Source organism: Nyctibius grandis, chromosome 1, assembly GCF_013368605.1.
Source record: "Nyctibius grandis isolate bNycGra1 chromosome 1, bNycGra1.pri, whole genome shotgun sequence".
Classification (NCBI taxonomy): domain Eukaryota; kingdom Metazoa; phylum Chordata; class Aves; order Nyctibiiformes; family Nyctibiidae; genus Nyctibius; species Nyctibius grandis.
In genome coordinates, this window is record NC_090658.1 from 56,649,486 (window position 1) to 56,673,818 (window position 24,333).

The following is a 24,333-nucleotide window of genomic DNA, read 5'->3' on the forward strand; positions in this document are numbered from 1 at the left end:
CATCACCAAGACGATGTTTCCTCCTTTCATAACCCTCCTTCTTAAAGGTGAACATATGCAAGTGTTAGTGCTTTACTACAGCTGAGTTTTAATTGTTCAGCTGTTCTCTACCTTGTATTGCAGACTGGAAGCTTCTAAAATGCAGCATAAAGTACTAAAAAAATGGAAGAGCAGAAGTTTGACATAACAGTCTCACACAAACCAAAATACCTAAGTGTCACAAAAGCTGGTTTGTAGGGTTTCAGCTTTTTTTTTTTAAATTAAAAAAAAAACAAAAAAACAAAAAAAAAACAGGCAAACTCTTTTCTTAAGTACCCACAAATAAAGTTAATCAAATGTCATTTAGGAGGAGATCTGGCTGGATGACTTAATAGCCCTTTTCTACTTTAATTTCAGTGGTAACAAAGCATGTTTATTAAATTTGCTCTCTCTCTAAATACTAGGAAAAATGTAGGACTGGGGAAAAAAGGGCAATACTCAGTTACTAGTGTACTTTCTATAAATAAGGCCTCCCAATGAGAGCTACTAAAAATAATTTTCATTCAGTGGTCAAATAAAAATTTGTTTCCTCCTATACTTAGCATCTACTTTGACCTGCAATTCAGAATTTAGTTCCAGATTTTCTTTCCCTTTTCCCTTTTACATTTAAGTATATTTTGAAACAAAATCTACCAAAGATTCAACTCAAGGAGATACTCTGACTTGCTTCCAAGTGCATTTTGCAAAATACTGCCCAAGAAATTGACATAAAATTAAATAATTTACCTTGCATGTTTAACTACATAAACATTTTAACCAAAACTGTTTACTCATTCTAATCTCAGATCACCACACATTACTTATCACCTTTGCAAATAATTACCCTTTTGATTAGAAATGCTCACTTTTTAACCATTCCTTGCCCCTTCTCTCTCACACTTGAGATATTTCATAGCCAGTTTTCTAAAACTAAAACCTCATGTCCATTTTATTTGTTCTTCTGGGTTAATTAAAATACACTCAGTAAGAACATATTTGTGGGCAATGTAGCTAATGGTTCATATTTAAGTAACTCAGAACCTTCCCTATAAAAAGCACAATAGGCAAACAAACATGTTTTCTTTATTACAGGAATAATGCTTCAAGAGCCTTCAAGATGATGTCTGTGTTTCAGTTTATCGGAAAAGCTGCACTGGGACTGAAACAGCAAATTCACTTACCATCTGCAAAATTATCATTTTAACTTCAAAACAGTTTTCTAAAACCTGGAAAACCTCTCGGGAACTTTAGTCAACTAATTACCTCTGCAATTTAAGGTTTAATTTTTCCTTTTCTCAGTCCGAGCCAAGTCAGAATAGAGCAATTGAAATAAATACTAAAGTGAGATTAGAAAAGAAGGAACTCAAGGAGATACAGACTTCCAAAGCAGGCTTTTCTAGCTAACAGATTTGTGGCAAAACAAGGGTTATTCAGAAGTAGCTGCTATGCAGAAAGGTTACCAATATTTCAGAGACACTTAACTCCATAATCCCTAGAAGTATACATGATGAGGACTATTTATGATCCAGCTACTTCCAGCAAATCAATATATAGATATATATTACCTTCAAGCACCATAAATAACTCCTCTCCTCTACTCTCCTTTACAAAAATGTAAATAATGTATTACATAAAACCTTAATTGCAGTCTACTCCCCAGCTTGGCAGCTGAAATCTTTCTTTCCCTCCCTGTTGATCCATTTCAAACACTAGTTTCTCTTCCTCTGCTCACTGCACCTTCCTTACATCAAGGTGAGGAGTTGGGCCAGCTGCGCACCAGTGGGTCAAGAATTCATTTACTGCTTCTCAGTTCTGAGCTGAGCAAAAAGCACTGCAATTTGCTATTTGGTGGTCTGGGAGCAGTATGGATACACCCAGGGTTTCCCTTTCCTCACCCTCATCAGATACCCCTACTGACTAAAGAATGGGGAGGGAGGGTGTTCAAGCACAGAATAGATGGCCAAAATTGAGGACAGGCAGTTTCTGTTGCAGAACTGTAGCATTAGGGTCCCCCCTGGTGCTGAGGGTAAGTCAAGTCTGGTGGCTCGAAGAAAATTCTGGAGCAACTGTGTCCATCTAAACTAATGATGATACTTGGGAACACTTTCTCCCTTCAGAAATGGTACGGTTCCATACCATTTTTGGTGTCCAAGATCAATTAGTAAAGCAGGTGAAAGAACAAGCAATGAAAGTAAAATAAAGTCACCTGAAACAGGCTGGTTTACCACTCCAGTATCAGAAAGCTAGAGGCCCAGGCACATGAAGCAAAAACAGCAGTTTCTGAGTTTCACAGCAGTAACGAAAGCTGCTGAGGTCCCTTTCTGACAGCCTGACTCAGCCAGACTAGAAACTACATCTGAAAGTATAAGGATTTTTTTTTCTTTTTTGTTTTACACAACTTAACTAATTCTGAGCAAAGATAACATTTCTCCATCAATAGTCTATTGTAATTGCTGTGGTAATCCGTATTTACATAATATTCTTGCATTCAGAATGAGATACCAAGATGCAGTAATCCTGGAATGGATCCACCAGTGCCCAAGATTAGCTGCAGTATATCCCTAAAGAAAAGGGCTTTATAGGAGACAAAGGATGTTCCTTAGAGAAGGTCAGTCAACCTGCAGTGAGACCAACAGTAACAAGGAAGACCAGTCTGTGGCACAACTGGACTGCTCCCATTAGCAAAGAACCATCCAGGTGCACATTTTTCCCTTTTCAATCTGGTAATTGATTCACTCAAAGCAGCTGATGGTCAAGCAGAAAAACTGAACCATGTTGTTTTACTTTAAATGTGTATGGATCCCTATTTCCTTTAAACGAATTCCCTGGCATCAGTCAGGTCCCAAGAAGCTCATGTGCAAGTACCACAGTACACCAGGAGTGACCACTGGGGACCCAACAGAGCGGTCAGATGTTGGACAGTTAAACAGACCCTGCGGGTATTTTTGCTGCCCAGCTCTGCATGGGAGGCTTATAATTTGAAAAAGTCTCTCTAAAGGGAAGCAGATTTAAAAGGTTTCCTTTCATAGCTGGTACTGAATAGCCAGCATGACCAAGGAGAGCAAACCATCTGCCATAGGTCTACAGCATCATAGGCAGCTGAAGCCACTACAGCTGTGAATGAAGAGCACCACATTATGATTTTGTGGCATGAGTCTCACAGGGAAGCAGAGCATTTTACCCCTGCCTCCAAGTTAATTGGTGCTGGGTTACAAAGTTACTGAGCAGTCAAAGAGAGATTGATTGGTTTTAATTATGAAGCTTCATATGCAGAAACTGAGAAGTACTCAACAGATTGCCTAGCCCCCAAGCTTGTCCAATAAATTACTTACTGCTTCACAAGGTTCCTCACTGTTATTGCCTAAAATATTAATGTAATTACCGTGCGGCCAAAGTGTTTTGAAGGATGAAAAGAAATAAAATTAAAAAAAAAACAAAACAACAATAAAACAACCCACACCAAACCACAGCAAAACAAAAAAAAAAAACACACTGAAAGTAACTGTACCCTCAACCATTATGACATACAGCTTTCTGGGCAGTAAATTTTATCAGACATCCTATTAAATCAGTTGTGAAATTGTTTGTCAAGACCTGCACACACATTATCACACAACTCCTCTCATCAGAAATACTTCAACCTTTGTCATTTTTATTAATCTTCATTGTGTACAGTAATATCAATCATATGAGGGTAGTTATCACTCCCTAAGCACTTGAGGCAGTGAAAAGCAGTATCAGAGTAGTTACAATATCCCAACCACAGGATGCAGAAGCACTGAGTTTAAGCCTCAAACAAGGCTTTTATCATACCTGCACCAACCAGACATTGAATCAGGCTTTTTGAGCCAGGGTATCAAAAAGAGCTAAGCATAAGCCCCATGAGCAAGACTGGCAAGAGAAACTGTCCTGATTCAACCACACTGCCTAGATCACGCTTTAAGACTTGGGCCTGATGGCTGGGATATTTTGGACCTATGATGACTATGTAGAAACCCCAAACTAATATATGCAGATAATTTCCTAAAGAAAAATGAATGCTGTAATTTTGAAAATACTTCTTTCCAAGAAGGTGTCAAAAGAACAGCCATAAAATCCTAATATATGAATTTCTAAAGCTCATACATAGCCTTCACTCTGTTTGCTCTAAGAAAAAAGAATTCTCATTTACCTGTAGTTTTTGTTCATCTTTCACACCTTGCAGCCCTGACAGACCATGCTCAGCCTCATCCAGCCACTTCATTAGACTGTCATGTTCCTTCTTATACTGGGAAAACACTGGAGAAAGTTCCACCACCTGCCTCCTTTGAAATGACCTGCACTCCTACAATCCAGTGTAGTAGGAAAACATGGTATAAGAAGAGGGAAGTAATGAACAGGATAGGTCTTATTTATTTGAAAAACAAAAATACTTGAGGGATTCATTTGAAGAAGCAAATTCCAAAATATGCAATAGTGGCCATTTATTTTTTTTAAATAGCTATATTCTATTTATCTGCATAGACATGTAATCAAAGCGAGCCTGAGGGTCTTAACCTGCATTTGAGCTACACCTCACCTTACCAGCTCTAAGACGATTCAAACAGGTAAGCTAAAAGGAGTATAGAAACACAGATCCCCTTTGGTCTACACAAAAATATTTTTAATATGGCACGTGTATGAAAGCACCACAACATTCTGTAGTCTGCAATTGCTGAAAATACCCTCTTATAGGAAGCAAGAGGAATTCAGGAGCAGACTCATATTCACACAAGCCTCTTCAGCTGAGAATGCAATGAATATGTTTGAGTACATGTGTCTATAGTTACTCTTCACACAGTTCAGTGGTGGAGACAAAGCTCTGCTGAAGTCCAGCAAAGACAAGTGAAGCAAATGCCCAACTGTCTGTACCCATCTGTGTTAATATATATAGGGTGACCCTCTGTGAAGCTGTGAAAAGGACTTTAAAAATCAAAACCACTCCCCCAAAACTTGGGAATGACAAAATTCGTATTTTGGAATTGCAAAGATTCAAAGTCAGACTGTGTGTATGCAAGTTTAACTCTTCCCCAGCGAATCTTATACACTAAAAAAAATCATAACCAGGTTGTAAGTGGAATACCAAAGGGAAGACTGCATAAATGAGCTTTAACTGTAGTAACTATCCTAATCATACCTGCACACTGTTGTACTTTTTCTGCAGAAGCAACAGCTGTATGTGGATCTTCTCTCTCTTATGGTCCTCCATAGGCTGCTGCAACAATTGCCCTCCTCTCTGTAAAACTTCTTCAATCTGAGCTCTTTCTTGATCCAGCTAAAATTACACAAGTCTATATTATCTACAGAAAGCTCAGCTATGGTTTCCAAAATTAATATATTACCTACTCAGATATTAATAGTAATGGTACCAAACTGTTGTTTTATTATCCAAACCAGAGCCAAACAAATTCAAGCACAGATTCTCCTCCACAGTTACCAAATCCTACAATCCAACTTGGTCATTCCATAAACTTCATAAAGAGATGCCCTGGCAGGAAGCTCACTCAATGAGCCAGCAGTAGGTAGCCACAGCAAGAGGATGCTATAACTTCAGCTCCGTTTCTATCCTAAACATTCCTTGACAATAATAAGCAAGCTCAGAGCAGAAGACCAAGCAAATGAAAACATAATATATATAAAAACAGCACAAAGGGAAGCATATGTTCTATAACAATATGTCCTTCCATAAAGGCCTTTTAAAAACTGTTTTCTGTAGTATACATGCCATTTTCCATAGACTTATATTCAGCTTTCCAGCTCAGTTTATAATATTTCATGTGCTTAAAAGGAAGGCAGATAGGGTGATCCAGCAGGACTTCAACCAATTTTGTTACCAACAAGGCTATTGTGGAGAAGATGCAAACAAAAGTATGACAGTTTTATACAGGTGAATAGCAGATCCTAGATAAGAATCTAGAAAAAGACAAATTTTTTTCTAAGTTCTTGTTTGGACTTGCTATGAGCCGTATTACAACACTCTTATTTGTACCTCATCTCACAAATATTCACTGACCCGACATATGCACTGTGACTCAATATACCATATCAGTTTAAATTTAAAGTGAAAAAAAAAATCTACCCGATGCAATAGGTTAGAGGCCCAAAACTGACAAATACTAGTAAGAGTCTCAGCTGCATTAAGTAATCATTTCAACATAAGTTCAAACAGTTGGTTATGAAGAAAGAAAAAAAAAGTTTTGTACCCTATTACTTTTACAGGAAGGATTCCTTCTAAACAGCTACTTCGAGTAGAAGAGAGAAGATAAATGAAATATAACAAGGGCAAGTGTAGAGTCCTGTATCTGGGTAAGAACAACCCCATGTACCAGTACAAGTTGGGGGCAGACCTGTTGGAGAGCAGCGTAGGGGAAAGGGACCTGGGGGTCCTAGTGGACAACAGGATGACCATGAGCCAGCAGTGTGCCCTTGTGGCCAAGAAGGCCAATGGCATCCTGGGGTGTATTAGAAGGGGTGTGGTCAGCAGGTCGAGAGAGGTTCTCCTCCCCCTCTACTCTGCCCTGCTGAGGCCGCATCTGGAATATTGTGTCCAGTTCTGGGCCCCTCAGTTCAAGAAGGACAGGGAACTGCTAGAGAGAGTCCAGCGCAGAGCCACGAAGATGATTAAGGGAGTGGAACATCTCCCTTATGAGGAGAGGCTGAGGGAGCTGGGTCTCTTTAGCTTGGAGAAGAGGAGACTGAGGGGTGACCTCATTAATGTTTCTAAATATGTAAAGGGCTAGTGTCAAGAGGATGGAGCCAGGCTCTTCTCAGTGACATCCCTTGACAGGACAAGGGGCAATGGGTGCAAGCTGGAACACAGGAGGTTCCACTTAAATTTGAGGAAAAACTTCTTTACGGTGAGGGTGACCGAACACTGGAACGGGCTGCCCAGAGAGGTTGTGGAGTCTCCTTCTCTGGAGACATTCAAAACCCGCCTGGACGCGTTCCTGTGTGATATGGTCTAGGCAATCCTGCCCCAGCAGGGGGATTGGACTAGATGACCTTTCGAGGTCCCTTCCAATCCCTAACATTCTGTGATTCTGTGATTCTGTACATGAAAATCAAAGTTCACTACCTGAATGATATAAAACCATGATGAAAATACAGACTGATGTATGACTAGTTACTCTCAATGCACCAGCTAAGAGACAGCAGCTATAGGAAAAGTATGGAAAAATTTTGAAGTGTTTCCAATGGCCTAGTAATGCCCTTCATTTTCTACTCCTGTCTTAAAAAGATTTTCTCAGAAGAATTCTCCCTCAAAGTCAGGAGGAATGTAACACATGGACAAAACAGAAAGGTAGTTAGTCAGTTATTTAATTATTTCATTGTTCACAAACCTTTTCATCTTCCCCACCCAACTCCAGATGCTTTTCCACAGCTTTTAACATATTCTGTATGTCACTCTCAAATTTTTCCAGGTCTGGAAAAGCCACTCTGACATCACGGGGCTCTGACATGACAGGAAGTCGTTCTTGTCCAACAAGCATCTGCAAAAGCACAATAAAACTTTGTTCAAACTGAACGTTTAGTCTGAGCTGTCACACACAGTTAAATGATTTAAACCAATTCTCCATGAACAGGCATACCAGTTTGCAGGACCATCAGATATCAGCATTAAAAAAAAAATTGCAAGAGTTGCTTGATCTAACACTGAGAGTTAGGTTGGACACAATGCTGATAGGTATTACCAAGCTTCTACCTTCAAACTTCCATCTGAGCATTTTGGTCTCAAAACAAAAAACTTCCAGTCACATTAGCTTATATTGTTGTTCTGTAGTTCATATAAATATATACTGCAATATATACATTTTTCTGAATCTTTATAACACACAGTTTTTTGTAAATTTTCCCTTGCAACTCAAGTCATCACCTGCTACTCAGGCAAAATAAAGCAGTTGGTCTAAAATCAGTCTGTCCATTTTTCACATATGAATATCTACACTTAAAAGAGAATCAAAAGCAGAGAAGTGCTGTTCTAACACAAAGATCTATTCCCTAAAGCTATTTGCCATTTTGGCATATACCTCCTCAAGCGTGTTTTGGGGCTCCCTCATCCTCACCTTGGCACTTTTGATGTGCTGAGAGACCTTCTCAAAGTTACGGTTCAGTTCTGCCAGTTTGGGTTCAACAAGTTCACGGCATGACACCCCCCGACCATTCATTAGGATGATAGCCTGGTCACGCACATTATCCACTCGAAGACTAACATCATCTAATTCAGATGTTAAGCGCTATGAAGTGAAAGAAAATGCAAATGGTTACCCTAGGAAAGGAAAAAATATATAAAAAAAAAATCCAGGCAGCAAACCTGACTTGACTTCATTTAGAATCCAGAAGTGGTAATTTGACAGCAACATTTCCTACCTTCACAGTTTCCTCCTTTTTGCTTGCTGACTTTTTCTCGATCTCGTCCAGCAAGGCTTCAGCCTGATACAACCAAGTACTTATGTGAGCAACATTTTCATCAAAAATTTCCAGCTGGCTCTGATGATTCTGGAAAAAGATCAAAAAAAGTTATCAATGTGAGAAACTAAAAAAATCCACAAAAAACAAAGACACCCACACAAAAAAAAAACACAAACAAAAAAACACACACCAACCCTGCCAAAACCACCATGATGAGTAAAAAGGAGATCAATGGAATAAAGTCTTATGGATATACCTTGGAAAGGAACACCGAAAATTAGATTGTACCTTTCACCTTCAATAAGTATTTACAAGAATTCTATCTTCAGTCTAGACCCTTCAATATTGTTCCTAATTCATAGAAAGGGAAACAGAAATAGCTGAGGTGGTTTGTCCAACTAAAGACAGACAGACAGTATATCACAGCATTACAGCCAGACCACAACATCATAGTCTACCAAAAAACCCACAATTTTTTCAATTATCACTAGCAGATACAACAGTATGCATTATGTGCTGTTGCTGCTGGGTTTTTTAATTGAAAGGAGATTACACCAAAACCTACAAATCGTAATAGTCAAGTTTTGATATGTTACTGGTTACATTAAAATATTTCTTCCTCTTAAGAAAAGACACCACACTGTAGACATGTTAATTAAGTCTGCTTTCATACATAGTCAGAAATTGTAACATTAAATGCCACAGACAGAAACAACACATTACTCTGTGTGACAAAGCAAAGTTATCAGATTCAAAGAAGCATCATCCTGCTTAAGCACGGAGCTTCTTACCCAAGAAAAATGTAGCTAAGTTTTGATCTTTTAGACTAACATAACAAAGGGAAGGGAGGAAGGAGAGAGAAGGCCTATGAAAGCTCTCTATATCAACATCAAGAAACTTATATCTTCACCTAGCAAAAGAACAATTTAACCTAACAAACTCAGCACAAGGACAATACTCATCACCAGACACGAACATAATTTAGAAGGGTTTTAGTTGTGGATCATCCTCAGAGCATTTACAAATAAGGGTAAGCTACCTGACTATTCCTACCATGGACATCACTGGATTATGAAACAAACAGTATCACCTGCAACAGGCACTGGACAGGATGCACAGGGCTTACCATCTAGGTATTCACCAAAGTTTCCACAATTTCAGCCCATATCAGGGGCTTCTGAATGTGGACTGTCATAACTAGTTGAACAACACAGAAATACCTTAACTATCTGAAAACATCAGTCTAATCCTAGCATCAAATGCAGACTGTTTCATGCCCATTTAGCAAAACTTGCAGCTTGAGGCTGTATAATACACCGAGTCTTCCATTTACTCAGCCAAAAAGACACTGTTGGCCTCAACTCAGAGTTGGCATATTCCTAAACACTTGCAGTTATGGGCTGTCCAAAAGAGCAACAGGCTGAAAGAGGGTCCCAAGCGCTTTGCTGAACACCACTAGGAAGTTATCAATTGTCCATTAAACAGCCATCACTTGGGCCTCAAGGAAATCTATCGACAGAAAAACGCTCTGCTCATGCCAGAGCTGGCACAGAGGTTTCGTTCAGGCTGAATGAAGAGCAGCACACAGAGCAGCCTCATGGAAACCAAACCTTTTGGGCTCGTTCCTTTTGTTTTCTACTTACATTAATAAATTCATGAGGTTATAGAAAGTTACACAAAAAATTAGGTTCCAACTTCTGGGCACTAATTAACCTGTTATGATACAAAACACTTCCGTAACCTGGTGGGTTTTGTCACTTCATTTTAGTCTGGCAGAATTGGCTACTACCAGTTAATGAGTAAACCTACTAGCAGTTTTATGAATGCTTGTATGCCCCATAACCCACTCAGTCTATGTGCGATGGTAGATACCCCCTTTCAGGATAGTTTAGAAAGTTACTTCTATGCCCTAGGGTAGCAAGAATTGTATTAAGAGATAAATAACAAGTGGACACAAAAGGCTAGCACTATTGGTGTAGCAAAACAGAAAGTGATAAAACATTAATAGGGAAGAGGTACAAGGAGATAAATTTGTAAATAAGGACCAAAGATTAAAAATGTAATGTGATGGCACATAAAAGTGGGGGGAGAAAAGAAAGATAACGAGATTAAACTAACAGATGTGTGAAAGGTGTTCACTAAGCATATGCTGGATTTTCTATAGAAAAGGGGAATTACAGCACAAAGTCTAGGGAGAGTAAGAACCCAGAAAAGAGTCCTAGCACTAAAGGCAGGAGAAAGGCAAAAGAAAAAAAAGTTAAGCCTATGGTTTTATTCTCTACAACTAAGCAGGTTATTCCCACTCAGTCAAGTTAACTGTCTGCCTATTTACATAGTTTCATCACTCTCATATCCAGATTCTACATTTTCTTCTCCTACCCCCTGAGCAATAGCCACTACTACCAAGGCACATGGTACCAATGCCTATCAGCATATCTAAAACACTTGCAAAACAACTTCCCACTTTCCTCATTGTATATAACCTCATGACTCACCTCCCCATCTACAGAGTAATCCGATATCTATTCTGCATTCCTTTAAGTTTATGAGTGTCCTGGTTTGGCCTAAACCAGACCGATTTTCCTTTCAGTGATTTTTACTTTCAGCTAAGTCTCCTCTAACTAACTGCATGTTTTTGCAGACAGTGTCTGCTTCCAGGACTGATAATGCTCGAAGTTTGTAGTTATCACTGAGGCACCGGTAGGGATGTTGTGCAGAAAGGCTCTTGCTGTACTTATTCTTGAGAGAAACCAAGGTCACTGCTGAATTCCTCATTGCTTACGAGTGAAGAGCCGAAGGGGGGTCGCAGCTGCAGTGGGGAGCAGACAGGGCAGGTGACCCAAAATTGACCAACGAGGGTATTCCATCCCATACACGTCATTCTCGGTATAAAGTGGGGGGATCACGAGGGTCTCGCTCTCTTTCTGCTATGGCCGGTGTCCAGGGAGGACTCCGTCTGTTTTCCTGCTGCCCCCGATCCCGATCCGTGCGTTCCTGAATCCAGCTCTCGACCGTCGCTAGGCCCAGGCTGGGCCTTCCCGGAGCCTGCCCTGCAGTGCCGGTGGTGACGTGGCTGACTTCAGGGGAGCTCAATCTTGGTTTTGTATATATATTTGTATATATTTGATTATTTCTATTATTATTATTATACTTTTTTTTCATTATTATAGTTTATTAAAACTGTTTTAATTTTCCAACCCAGAAGTCTCTCTCCCTTTTCCCTTTCCCTTTCCCTCTGGGGGGAGGGGGGGGGATAACAGAGGGCATCTGCCGCAGGTTTAATCGCCAGCCCAGCTTTAAACCGTGACAGATTTATTGGCGCCCAACGTGGGGCTCGAGAGAAGCTCCGACAGGTTGCTCTGATAAGTCGAATCCCAGCTCCCGTGGGAGGAGACCCGGAGAGCTCAGCCAAGAGAGTATCAGATTTCTTCCTTTGAGATTTACGAGGGGTTGGAAATTAAAACAGATAGCTAAGATGATAATGTTATTTGTGAGCCTTGTGTTACCTCTTTTCTTTATAAAGCTTGTTTTAGAGTTATGTGTAATGATACCTTACTTGCCGTATGCGCTGTGTGTTAGTGCTTTCATGTGGTTTAACAGGGCGTGCTGGTCGAAATGTGTCTTTTTGGTATGGGTTTTGATACTGATTTATGTCATGATAAACCGGGCAGTTATTATTCCGATCTCTTATCTCTATGATACAATGATGGGCAGCTTTAATCGCGAATCCGTAGCTGCGCACACCGGGCGTCTTTTAACTGATTTTGATAGTATCTGCTCCTTTTTTGCCAAGCTGATTCCTGCAAAATTCGAACAGGGCATGTCGTTATTTTCGTGTGTCCTGAATGCATTACTGGTGTGCTATGTGATTAGATGTCAGTGCAGCAACAGCGGGAGGTATCATGCTGCCCCTGTAACCAGGAGAAAACACCGAAAGAAATCAGCTAGTAAAGTGAAGGATGATGACTCAGAGGCTTCTAAGGCAGAGACAGCACGGGACCCAGGTGAGGGCCCTTCTCAGTCAGAGTCAGGGCCTGACACAGAGGGGGGTTTCCTTGATCGTCTTTTTAAAGAAGGCCCATTACACAAGAAGGACAAGAAAGGTCCTTCTAAAGCAGAACAATCACAGGAGGACTCGGACTCGGAAGTAGAGATAACCTACCACTCCTTATCCCTGAAAGAACTGCGAAATATAAGAAAAGATTTTAGTCGTTATGACGGTGAGCCAATAATTACCTGGTTGCTCCGATGCTGGGATAATGGGGCAGATAGCATAGAATTGGATGGCAGAGAAGCCAGACAGTTGGGATCCCTGTCCAGAGATGGTGGTATTGATAAGATGCTTCCAAGAAGGTCGAACAGTATCAGTCTCTGGAGGCGACTCTTGTCAGCTGTAAAGAGCAGGTATCCCTATAAAGATGATGTTATGAGCCACCTAAGCAAATGGACCACTATAGAAAAAGGTATTAACTACCTTAGAGAACTAGCTGTGCAAGAGATCATTTATAAACACCCTCAGGACATTGTAGATCCTGTAAATCCTGATGAAGTGGAATGCAACCGATCCATGTTCCGGAAGGTTGTGAAGAGTGCTCCACCAACACATGCCCCTACATTGTCAATATTAGTCTGGGGAGAAGATGCTATGGCACGACCTAGTGTGGGCGAAATGGCTAACTATATGCGACAGTATGAAGATAGTATTTCTTCCCCACTGCAGGCCCGTGTCTCGGCTGTGGAAAAACTGACTAAGGAAAACAAAGACTCATTGAAACAACTGTCAGACAAACTGTCCAGGATCGAGAATAAACTTGACTCTCTACCTACACAGGCGCGCGTTGCAGCCTTTAGGAGGCAACGCCCTCCTACTGGACCGGCTCAAAGGAAACGGAACACGTCATGAGGTATCCTGTGGTTTACCCTGCGTGATTATGGGGAGGACATGAACAGATGGCATGGACAACCTACCAGTACCCTACAGGCACGAGTACGTGAGTTGCAAGCTAACAGAAATACCAGAGAGAATTTTTCTAGGAGGATGGCTGCTCCAGTTACCAATGAGCAGGACCCCAGTCAGGGTAGATGGGCCTCAAATCCTTTTTTTCCAAGAGTGAATAGAGGAAATGAAGGTCCAATCCCCGTGAGCAGCACGAATCCAATCTTTAATTAGAGGGGCCCTGCCTCTAGCCAGGAGGAGGAGAGGGATAACCGGATTTATTGGACTGTGTGGATTCGATGGCCTGGCACATTAGAACCACAAAAGTATCGAGCCCTGGTAGACACTGGTGCACAGTGCACCCTCATGCCATCGAATCATAAAGGGACAGAATCTGTCAGTATCTCGGGAATAACAGGGGGATCTCAAGAGTTATCTGTATTGGAGGCCGAAGTGAGCCTAACTGAAAATGAATGGAAAAAGCACCCCATTGTGACTGGTCCAGATGCTCCGTGCATCCTTGGCATAGACTACCTTAAGAAAGGGTATTTTAAGGACCCAAAAGGATATAGATGGGCCTTTGGTGTAGCAGCTGTAGAGACTGAGGACATTAAACAGCTGTCTACCTTGCCTGGCCTCTCAGAGGATCCTTCTGTTGTGGGGTTGCTGAAAGTTGAAGAACAACAGGTGCCAATTGCTACTGCCACGGTGCACCGACGACAATATCGCACCAATCGAGACTCCCTGATCCCCATTCATAAACTGATTAGACAATTAGAAAATCAAGGAGTGATTAGCAAGACTCGCTCACCCTTTAATAGTCCTATATGGCCAGTGCAAAAGTCTAATGGAGAATGGAGATTAACTGTGGACTATCGTGGCCTAAATGAAGTTACACCACCTCTGAGTGCTGCTGTGCCAGACATGCTAGAACTTCAATACGAACTGGAGTCAAAGGCAGCCAAGTGGTACGCCACTATAGACATTGCTAATGCATTTTTCTCTATTCCTTTGGCACCAAAGTGCAGGCCACAGTTTGCTTTTACCTGGAGAGGTATCCAGTACACCTGGAATCGACTGCCCCAGGGGTGGAAACACAGTCCTACTATTTGCCACGGACTGATCCAGACTGCACTAGAAGAGGGTGGAGCTACAGAACATTTGCAATATATTGATGACATCATTGTATGGGGTGATACAGCAGCAGAAGTTTTTGACAAAGGGGAGAAAATAATTCAAATTCTTCTGCAAGCTGGTTTTGCCATAAAAAGAGGCAAGGTCAAGGGGCCTGCCCGGGAGATCCAGTTTTTAGGGATTAAATGGCAAGATGGGCGTCGCCAGATCCCGATAGAGGTGATCAACAAAATAACAGCTATGTCCCCACCAACTAACAAAAAGGAAACACAAGCCTTCTTAGGCGTTGTGGGTTTCTGGAGAATGCATATTCCAGATTACAGCCAGATTGTACGCCCTCTTTATCAGGTGACCAGAAAGAAAAATGATTTTCAGTGGGGCCCTGAACAACAACAGGCTTTTGAACAGATTAAACAAGAAATTGTGCATGCAGTAGCCCTTGGACCAGTCCGTATGGGACAAGATGTTAAAAATGTGCTCTACACCTCAGCTGGGGACAATGGTCCTACCTGGAGCCTCTGGCAGAAAGTGCCAGGGGAGACTCGAGGTCGACCCCTAGGATTTTGGAGTCGAGGATACAAGGGCTCTGAGGCCAATTACACCCCAACTGAAAAAGAGATACTGGCAGCATATGAAGGAGTTAGAGCTGCCTCAGAGGTAATCGGTACTGAAGCACAGCTTCTCCTGGCACCCCGATTACCAGTACTAGGCTGGATGTTCAAGGGTAAGGTTCCTACTACTCATCATGCAACTGATGCTACATGGAGTAAATGGATTGCATTAATTACACAGAGGGCTCGAATAGGAAACCCTAATCGCCCAGGAATCTTAGAAGTGATCATGGACTGGCCAGAAGGCAAAGACTTCGGAATGCCACCAGAAAAGGAGGTGACACGTGCTGAAGAAGCCCCACCATATAATGAACTACCAGAGGATGAGAAGCAGTATGCCCTGTTCACCGATGGATCCTGCCGTCTTGTAGGAAAGCATCGGAAGTGGAAAGCTGCTGTATGGAGTCCCATACGACGAGTCACAGAAGCCACAGAAGGACAAGGGGAATCAAGTCAATTTGCAGAGGTAAAAGCCATCCAGCTGGCTTTAGACATTGCTGAACGAGAAAAGTGGCCAAGGCTGTATCTTTATACTGACTCATGGATGGTGGCAAATGCCTTGTGGGGGTGGTTAAAGCAGTGGAAGCGAAGCAACTGGCAGCGTAAAGGTAAACCTATTTGGGCTGTTGAACTGTGGCAAGATATTGCTGCTCGGCTAGAGAAACTAGTCGTGAAGGTACGTCATGTAGATGCTCACGTACCTAAAAGTCGGGCAACTGAGGAACATCGAAACAACCAACAAGCAGATCAGGCTGCTAAAGTGTTCCAAATAGATTTGGACTGGGAACATAAAGGTGAACTATTTTTAGCTCGGTGGGCTCAGGACACTTCAGGTCATCAAGGGAGAGATGCAACATACAGATGGGCTCGTGACCGAGGGGTGGACTTAACCATGGACTCTATTGCACAGGTTATCCATGATTGTGAAACATGCGCCGCAATTAAGCAAGCCAAACGGTTAAAACCTTTGTGGTATGGGGGGAGGTGGTTGAAATATAAATATGGGGAGGCCTGGCAAATTGACTACATCACACTCCCTCAGACCCGCCAGGGTAAACGTTATGTACTTACCATGGTGGAGGCGACCACCGGATGGCTGGAAACATACGCTGTGCCCCATGCCACTGCCCGGAACACTATCCTGGGCCTCGAAAAGCAAATCTTGTGGCGACACGGCACACCAGAGAGAATTGAGTCGGATAACGGTACTCATTTCAAAAACAGTCTCATAGACAACTGGGCCAAAGAGCATGGCATCGAATGGGTATATCACATCCCCTATCATGCACCAGCCTCTGGGAAAGTTGAACGGTATAATGGGCTGTTAAAAACTACCCTAAAAGCAATGGGGGGTGGAACCTTTAAAAACTGGAATAAGCATTTGGCACAAGCTACCTGGCTAGTTAACACCAGAGGATCTATCAACCGAGCTGGCCCTGCTCAGTCAGACCTTTTACATACAATAGAAGGGGATAAAGTCCCTGTGGTGCATGAAAGGAATCTGTTGGGAAAAACTGTCTGGGTTCTTCCTGCTACGGGCAAAGGTAAACCCATTCATGGGATTGCTTTTGCTCAAGGACCTGGATGTACTTGGTGGGTGATGCTGCAGGATGGTGGAGTCCGATGTGTCCCTGAAGGTGATCTGATCTTGGGTGAGAATACTTAATTCTGAACTGCATGATGTTAATTGCTGCATAATAGTAACAGTGTTCATAAGTGTCTTTCAGGTTGAAGCAGTGGTGATGAGACCGGAGCTAGCTGCAAGTGGCGTCCAGTAACCTCCTCGAGACTGACATCTTTAACCTGCAACCCGTGGGCACGAACTGTGACAAAGCTCATATCATCTCTCCTACCCTGGGAGACTCCTAGCCAGATGGAAACCCACAATCCTGAACTAAATGAACTTGATGAACTTTTTTTTTTGTATAGAGATGAATCATAAACTAATGTTATCTGTATATATTTTAAAATGAAAAGTTAGTGGTGATCTGAGTATGACGTGAATGGTATGGAATAAGGGGTGGAATGTCCTGGTTTGGCCTAAACCAGACCGATTTTCCTTTCAGTGATTTTTACTTTCAGCTAAGTCTCCTCTAACTAACTGCATGTTTTTGCAGACAGTGTCTGCTTCCAGGACTGATAACGCTCGAAGTTTGTAGTTATCACTGAGGCACCGGTAGGGATGTTGTGCAGAAAGGCTCTTGCTGTACTTATTCTTGAGAGAAACCAAGGTCACTGCTGAATTCCTCATTGCTTACGAGTGAAGAGCCGAAGGGGGGTCGCAGCTGCAGTGGGGAGCAGACAGGGCAGGTGACCCAAAATTGACCAACGAGGGTATTCCATCCCATACACGTCATTCTCGGTATAAAGTGGGGGGATCACGAGGGTCTCGCTCTCTTTCTGCTATGGCCGGTGTCCAGGGAGGACTCCGTCTGTTTTCCTGCTGCCCCCGATCCCGATCCGTGCGTTCCTGAATCCAGCTCTCGACCGTCGCTAGGCCCAGGCTGGGCCTTCCCGGAGCCTGCCCTGCAGTGCCGGTGGTGACGTGGCTGACTTCAGGGGAGCTCAATCTTGGTTTTGTATATATATTTGTATATATTTGATTATTTCTATTATTATTATTATACTTTTTTTTCATTATTATAGTTTATTAAAACTGTTTTAATTTTCCAACCCAGAAGTCTCTCTCCCTTTTCCCTTTCCCTTTCCCTCTGGGGGGAGGGGGGGGGATAACAGAGGGCATCTGCCGCAGGTTTAATCGCCAGCCCAGCTTTAAACCGTGACAATGAGGCACCATGGAAGATTCACATCACAAAGTGAGATAAGTGAAAACTGCAACTGCTCCAAGGGTGTGGAGGGAGAATCACTTTGAATATTTGTCACACATACAACTTACCAATAAGGTGTCACACCAGTCCTCAGTCCAGGTCCGAACTCTGCTCCAGCCAGCATTAAGGACACACAGCTTCTCCTCCAGGGAAGTCTCACTCCCTTCCACCAGAGCCTGGAGTGCAGTGCAGCTTTCTGTGATGCTCTTCAGATCAGCTTTCCTCCTCTCCAGCTCTCTCAGCACATTCTGAAACAAGAGGAGCCATTAACACTACACACTGCTCCCAAGGGCAAGGGAGCCAGAATTTTACCTCCACAGAAAACAAGCAGTATCATAGATTATCTTCACTTGAGAAAAATCAAGCCAAGTAGAATCACCTGTTTATACTCACTCTCTATAGATAATGATCTTCTTTTTTTGAGAGCAAGGATTGAGTGAGAGCACAACACATGTAAGTGTCCTGAATAACTTAGCTTGAGACCTTTTTGTTTTGTTGTTTTGTAACATCTTCACAGTTTCTTTTCATTATGTAGGTAAAGCAAATGTATCACATCACATTATAGTTGCAATTTTAAAATGTTCTTTTCTGCACTGTCAAGCACCACATAGAACGCAATTTTCAAGAGACACTTTGGATTTCTCTGTATCTTTTCCTATTAAAGTACTTTTACAGTTGGCAACAATGAGAAAAATGAAAAACATTCAAGGCTGAATGTTTGTTTTTGAGAACCACGATCACTCATTACTGCATATGTTCAATTTACCTGCTACACATTACAGAAGCCCTATTGTTATATTACCTAAATGTACATAAGTAAATACATGTATCTTTAGCTCAACTATTTTTTCCAAATCATCTCTGATTTTAAATACGTTAAAAAAAAACCCACCTTCTGTGAAATAATGTATACTGACATACAAATTAAGTAATATGTCATGAATATCAGTATATTGTTTCCATGTGGAAAATAGCACCTCTTGCCACACAAGATCACCAATTATTATTGATGACATCTGGCTATTTAGAACGCTCTTTGATGTCAGCGTACAGTGTGTGGAAGAATGCAGTTAAATGACAACTAGTATCTGGAGCTCCTTGAACATCTTATTATCTGTGAAGTAAATAATTTATTATTTTATCATAACTCATTATCTTAGAGACAGAAACAAATACTCAAGTTATTACATTTTAAAATTACCTCTAGAAAACCTTAAGATAGGAATGACAACTTTGCATGAAACGTAAAGGGCTTGTCCTCCTGGTTGTGCAGTGTAAGCGTTCATGAACTACTTGCATTGCGTACAAATGTATAGTAAGTATACTTCAATAAGTATTTACAAGCTGCTTTGGGAAGGAATTTTCATGATACTGCTACAGCAGAAGTGTAGTGCTAATAATTGCTAATCCTGAGTGAAATGGGGGAGAATAGGTTATAATTAGATGTTTTTCTAATTTTGTAAGCTTTCAAGTTTTAAGATTGTACACAGACCTATTCCAAAAGTAAAAGGTGACAGAAAACCATGACTGGAAAGACCAGTATTGCTGAACCATATCAACAGACACTTGTTGCTAACTCCAACTATTACATATACAATGTATACATATACACTATTTTCTACAGTGTGAGAAAATAGATACTTTGCTTCAGAATAATTAAAACACATTTGCCTGCTTCCATGAAAAATTCCAATTTATAGATGAAAGAAAATAAGAAATTACGGGAGCTTGTTGTTTTGCAGTCACAACTTTGAAGACAGCTGCTTCAATGAAAAGTTACAAACTCAATTTTTCATTAAAAATGTCAATGAATTTTTAGTTTGTTCTACTAGTAAAATATTTGACACAGTCCAAAATTATATTTGCTGATATTTAAGAATATTATACTTACAAACTGTGTTAGAGATACAGTAAGTCACTTAAATACCTATTAATACCAAATATGTAGTAATATCTTTGATATTTCACTGGCCATTTAAGTTTGAAGCAAGATGCCTGAGATGAAACAGATCAGACTCAGTAAGGTACTGAATATGATCTACTGAATCTACTAAAATTTCATGACGTAAGAGATTTAGGAACAAGTTACAGGGATTTAAATTCACAGACAATTCTACACAGTATTACCATAATGTTAAAAATTTATTCCACATATATTTAGAGTGTGCTTACTTTGGCCCAGGCAATTTCTGAATCCAGATCAGAAAGCAAGCTCTCTGAAGTGGACTTCTGCACAAGCTCAGCCTCAGTGGTAGCTAGCCACTCTGACAAAGAGGCAGCCTCTTTCCTCATTTTGCGTGCCAGCTGGGATGCTCTTTCGAGGTCTTGTTTTCCTTCTGTCACCTACAATAAAATAAAAAGGGAAAAAAAAGGCCAAATCAGATTTTAAAACACAGCAAAAATTAAACTACTAGCCAGCTAAAATATCCACCCGAATATATAAAATCCTTGCATCTCAAGACTGTCTTGCATTAGGGAAGGACCTCAAAAAGAAAAATTGTTTATAAACATCTGCCTCTTACTGTACAAATCAGAATATATAAAACTAGAATAATTTTAAATTAAGATACACTTAGAGGAGAAAAAGAAACCTGCATACCAACTTATTTATAGCTAGTAATCACCAAATTGATGTAAACTTCATTATGATCCTTTAACTGAAAAATGAAGGGGATATAGAATCCAGTCAGTCACTCACACAGGTAAAATTCAGTTCCTTTTTGTATTTTAATAGACCTGCTAGCAAAAAGCTGTAAAGAAAAATTTCACTGAAAATCTAGTCTGCCCTTGAAAATGTCTCAGTAAAATGAATACGAAATTTGATGTTTGCTGCAGTATAATCAATTCTATTTCACACTGGCTACACAATTAGTCCGGTCAAACTTAACTCAGACTTGAGAATAAATCCAACCATAGCAGTCAGAATCAATTGACATTTCAAAAAATTGCCTTCTGTCTTAGCTTAGTATTTGCATGTATTTATTCAAAACAATGCACTCTTCGAAGATCTAAAAAAAATAAATTCAGACACAAACAAAATCATAACATTATACTGCAAATAACTCTGCCTTTCTATCCTTTCCCAATTTCTTGTCCATGTGCTTTCTGAGTTATAGATGTACAGGTTCCACTAGAATCATTATGGATGTTCTTCACTTTACAACAATAAAGTATTTCCTAGGGCCCATTTCAAGATATTACAACAATGTAATCTGGCCAATTATCCACAGCTTCATTCACAGAACACTGAACAGGCATGAGTCTGCTTGGAATTCTGTCTTAATTTAGGTAGGAAAAGAATCCCCTAATTTTAACCATTTTTAAACACTTCACTTAGATATCTAACTATTCAATTACTAAGAAAATTACTCAAATCAATATTTAATGAAGTTCATGGGAAATACAGGTTTGCCTGCATTTTCTATTTCATACTGAGAGCAACCCTTCAGATGAATTACGATTAGAAACCATCAAGACACCTCCTAAAAAAATTTACATTGACTCAAACTTCCCATATGACAATCTGACAGTAAGTTATCTTACAGGCCAGTTTACAGACAAGAGAAGGTACAACAGCGCTCAAAGATTTTAACAAATAGCAGGCCAGCTTTGCCAGAATGATGAAAGCTCTGTGAACCCTCCTTTCTTCAAGGCTACCTCCCTTTCAGGAACACTCTGTGAGCATGGGGGTCTTGCACAACTACAGGATTGTTATGTGTAATCTTTAATCTCCCAGATGATTGCTCCTGGATGTAGCAACTAGCCTATACAGTATCAGCTGCAGAATTGAACTTAAACCAGCATCTGACATCAAAACAACAACGAAGGGAATTTATATGCAGACAAATGTTCATATGTACATTTGTTTTTCTTACCTGTGCCCCCAAGTCATTGTAAAGAAATTTCAATGCTGTCAGTTGTTCATCCATCCCTTTGGGATTATCTGTCTGTTGTTTCTGCACAATTTGTCTTCCTGTCTTGATGACCGTTTCAACCTCCAATTTCACCTCACTGAGGGTCTTATAGAGTTTCTAAAAAGAGAAATTGTATATTGGTGTTCAGTTTGTAGTGCAGATTTTCAGACTTTGCTTCATCTGGGGACCTGACCATCAGATTGCATTTAAACCTGAGCTATGGATTAAGAGCAATGTCTGCCAAGAAGATTTCAAACTCCTGATGCTCTGTATTTAATTCTAGTTTTAATATTCAGCCAAATAAAAGGATTATCCCAATAATTTAGCAGTGTTTACTCCATAATATCACCACATGTGGCAAGGCTAACATTGTGATCTGTACTTGATCTTATGTATAGTATTTGTTTTGTTCAAATGCTAAGAACGAAGAAAACTTGCCCCTGGAGCGATGATTCTCCACAACACAAGGATGAGGCAGAGAAGGGAGTTTTTATAAACTCAGCTGTTCCACCACATCGGTGATCAACAATCCACTACCTTTATGTCCACATTCTCACCCAGAGGAATTAGAGGCTTTTGGTTATCAATTGTTCTGTTGGTGTTTTGCAAAAAGTTGTAAGAGTTCCATCAGGACTTTAAGCAAAATTTCCTCAGGAGAGAGTGTGGGCAAGAAGAATCACACACCCTCAAGCATGAGTTAAGAACATTGCATACTTACCATGCACCTGTCCAGATGAGCTTGGATTACATCTGGGTCAGTATCCTTCACATCCAAGACATGAAGTTCTGCTTTTACACCATCCAATACCCGCTTGCAATCCAACATGCGCTGCTCAAAATTGGCTGGTTTCTGGAAAAGCTGATACTTTGTAGATACTTCACGGAGTTTTCTCTGTTTTAATGAATATTATGTTAAAAGATTGTTTTAAATTAATATCTGCACTTAAAAAAGTAACATTTAAAGCATCTCCCCCCACAGGTTCTAACCCACCTCTCATGCCACCAGAACTCAGTACACATGGCAACACCATTTGCCAAGCCAAATTCCATCAACTATTCCTAATCTCCACCTGAGGTGGAAGAGAGCTATAATTCTGTACCACACACTTCCAAAATATCCATTCTGCTAAAATACAGAGATTTTTTGAATATCAATATTTATTCCATGATACTTATGAAATTTAAACTTCCTTATTAAATTAATCTAGGGCTGCTTGTTTCCTAATGAAAGCATGTAAAAGCATATACTACGTACTTCTGAGGTTTGGTTGACCGCACCAAGCAATTTACAGGCTGACAACAGCAGCATGTAATTGAAAACCAGAAGCTCTTCAATTTAAATTCTTAGTGCGACTCTCATATTTTTACCTGCAAAGCATCCAGCTGAGTTCCACCACGGGGAGACCTACATTCAGGAGAAGCAGGAGGGAAAGAGCGAGCACTTTTCTTGAGCTCCTCTAAGGTAGATTCATGAGCTGCAATCTCAGCTTGAATTTTCTGCCACGTCATAGAAACAGGAAAAAAAAAATTACAAAATTGCTTGTAGAGAGGGAAAGAGGAACTTGCTTACCACCTACTACTCACCAGAAGTAAATCCACTCTGTAAAAGTTAAACACTACTAGGTTTATTTTAAATATTCTCTCTCTGGTGACAGCTTGCTAAATTTAAAGCCATTAAGATCGCTGTTTAATACAACCTTCTTAAAACAGGAAAAAAAATCAAGATTACAAAAGACATCACCTAGTACATCAGCACAGGACTGAAATGAAGTCTTCATTAATTACTAAGTCTAGGCTGAGCACTATCATGGGATATTTCAAAATGTTTTGTAGTGAAAAGCTACACTGGAATACCTGGGCCTCCTGGGGCAGCTGGAAGGCATCTACCCGGTCAGTCAGGTAAGATGTCAGATGTCTATCCAGCTCCACTAAGTTTTCCTGCAAGACCTGCAACATGTGGTCAGTTTCTCGCATGGTCTGAAGCTGCTGTTCCAAGGCTATCTGCCGGCTCACCGCCTAAGTGGGACAGAAAAGTAAGAAAAGATGGAGCAGTAATTCATTAAGAGTTATATTAAACTTTCTCAAAATAAGGTGAGGGAGACCCAAAAAATCCTATGCCAGGAGGACTGTCTAAAAGAGCAAAAGCAAGCCCCAGAAGGCAGCAATTTTTGAAGCCTGCTGTGATTTATACTGGTAACCTACAAACAGTGGCACAGAAGGAGAGTTCTGCTGCTAGATATACAGGATAGTGAAAACAGATCTCTCCTATCCCTGCAGGAAGAAGGTATTCTCTTAAAAACATATCCATTTCAAAAACCAGCTAGTTAATGGGAATCAGGGACTTCGCAATACACTACAGCTCAATATTGTTTGATGTGTAAACTTGCACATTTTCTTTCAAAACAACAAATCTGTCTTTCTGTTATAGTGTGAAAACAGAGGTTCACAATTCCTTCCCTCCATCG

General features: G+C 40.7%; 1 protein-coding gene across 1 annotated transcript in view; it reads right to left on the reverse strand.

The window, feature by feature from the left end:
• UTRN (utrophin) overlaps window positions 1-24,333 on the reverse strand; it is a 428,940-nt gene that overhangs the window by 268,837 nt on the left and 135,770 nt on the right. Inside the window, 11 exon segments of the mRNA XM_068406453.1 lie at window positions 4,190-4,342; window positions 5,174-5,311; window positions 7,377-7,526; window positions 8,100-8,270; window positions 8,404-8,532; window positions 18,023-18,202; window positions 20,127-20,297; window positions 21,830-21,985; window positions 22,587-22,760; window positions 23,237-23,365; window positions 23,723-23,884. Of these exon segments, the coding sequence (XP_068262554.1) occupies window positions 4,190-4,342; window positions 5,174-5,311; window positions 7,377-7,526; window positions 8,100-8,270; window positions 8,404-8,532; window positions 18,023-18,202; window positions 20,127-20,297; window positions 21,830-21,985; window positions 22,587-22,760; window positions 23,237-23,365; window positions 23,723-23,884 (1,713 nt within the window).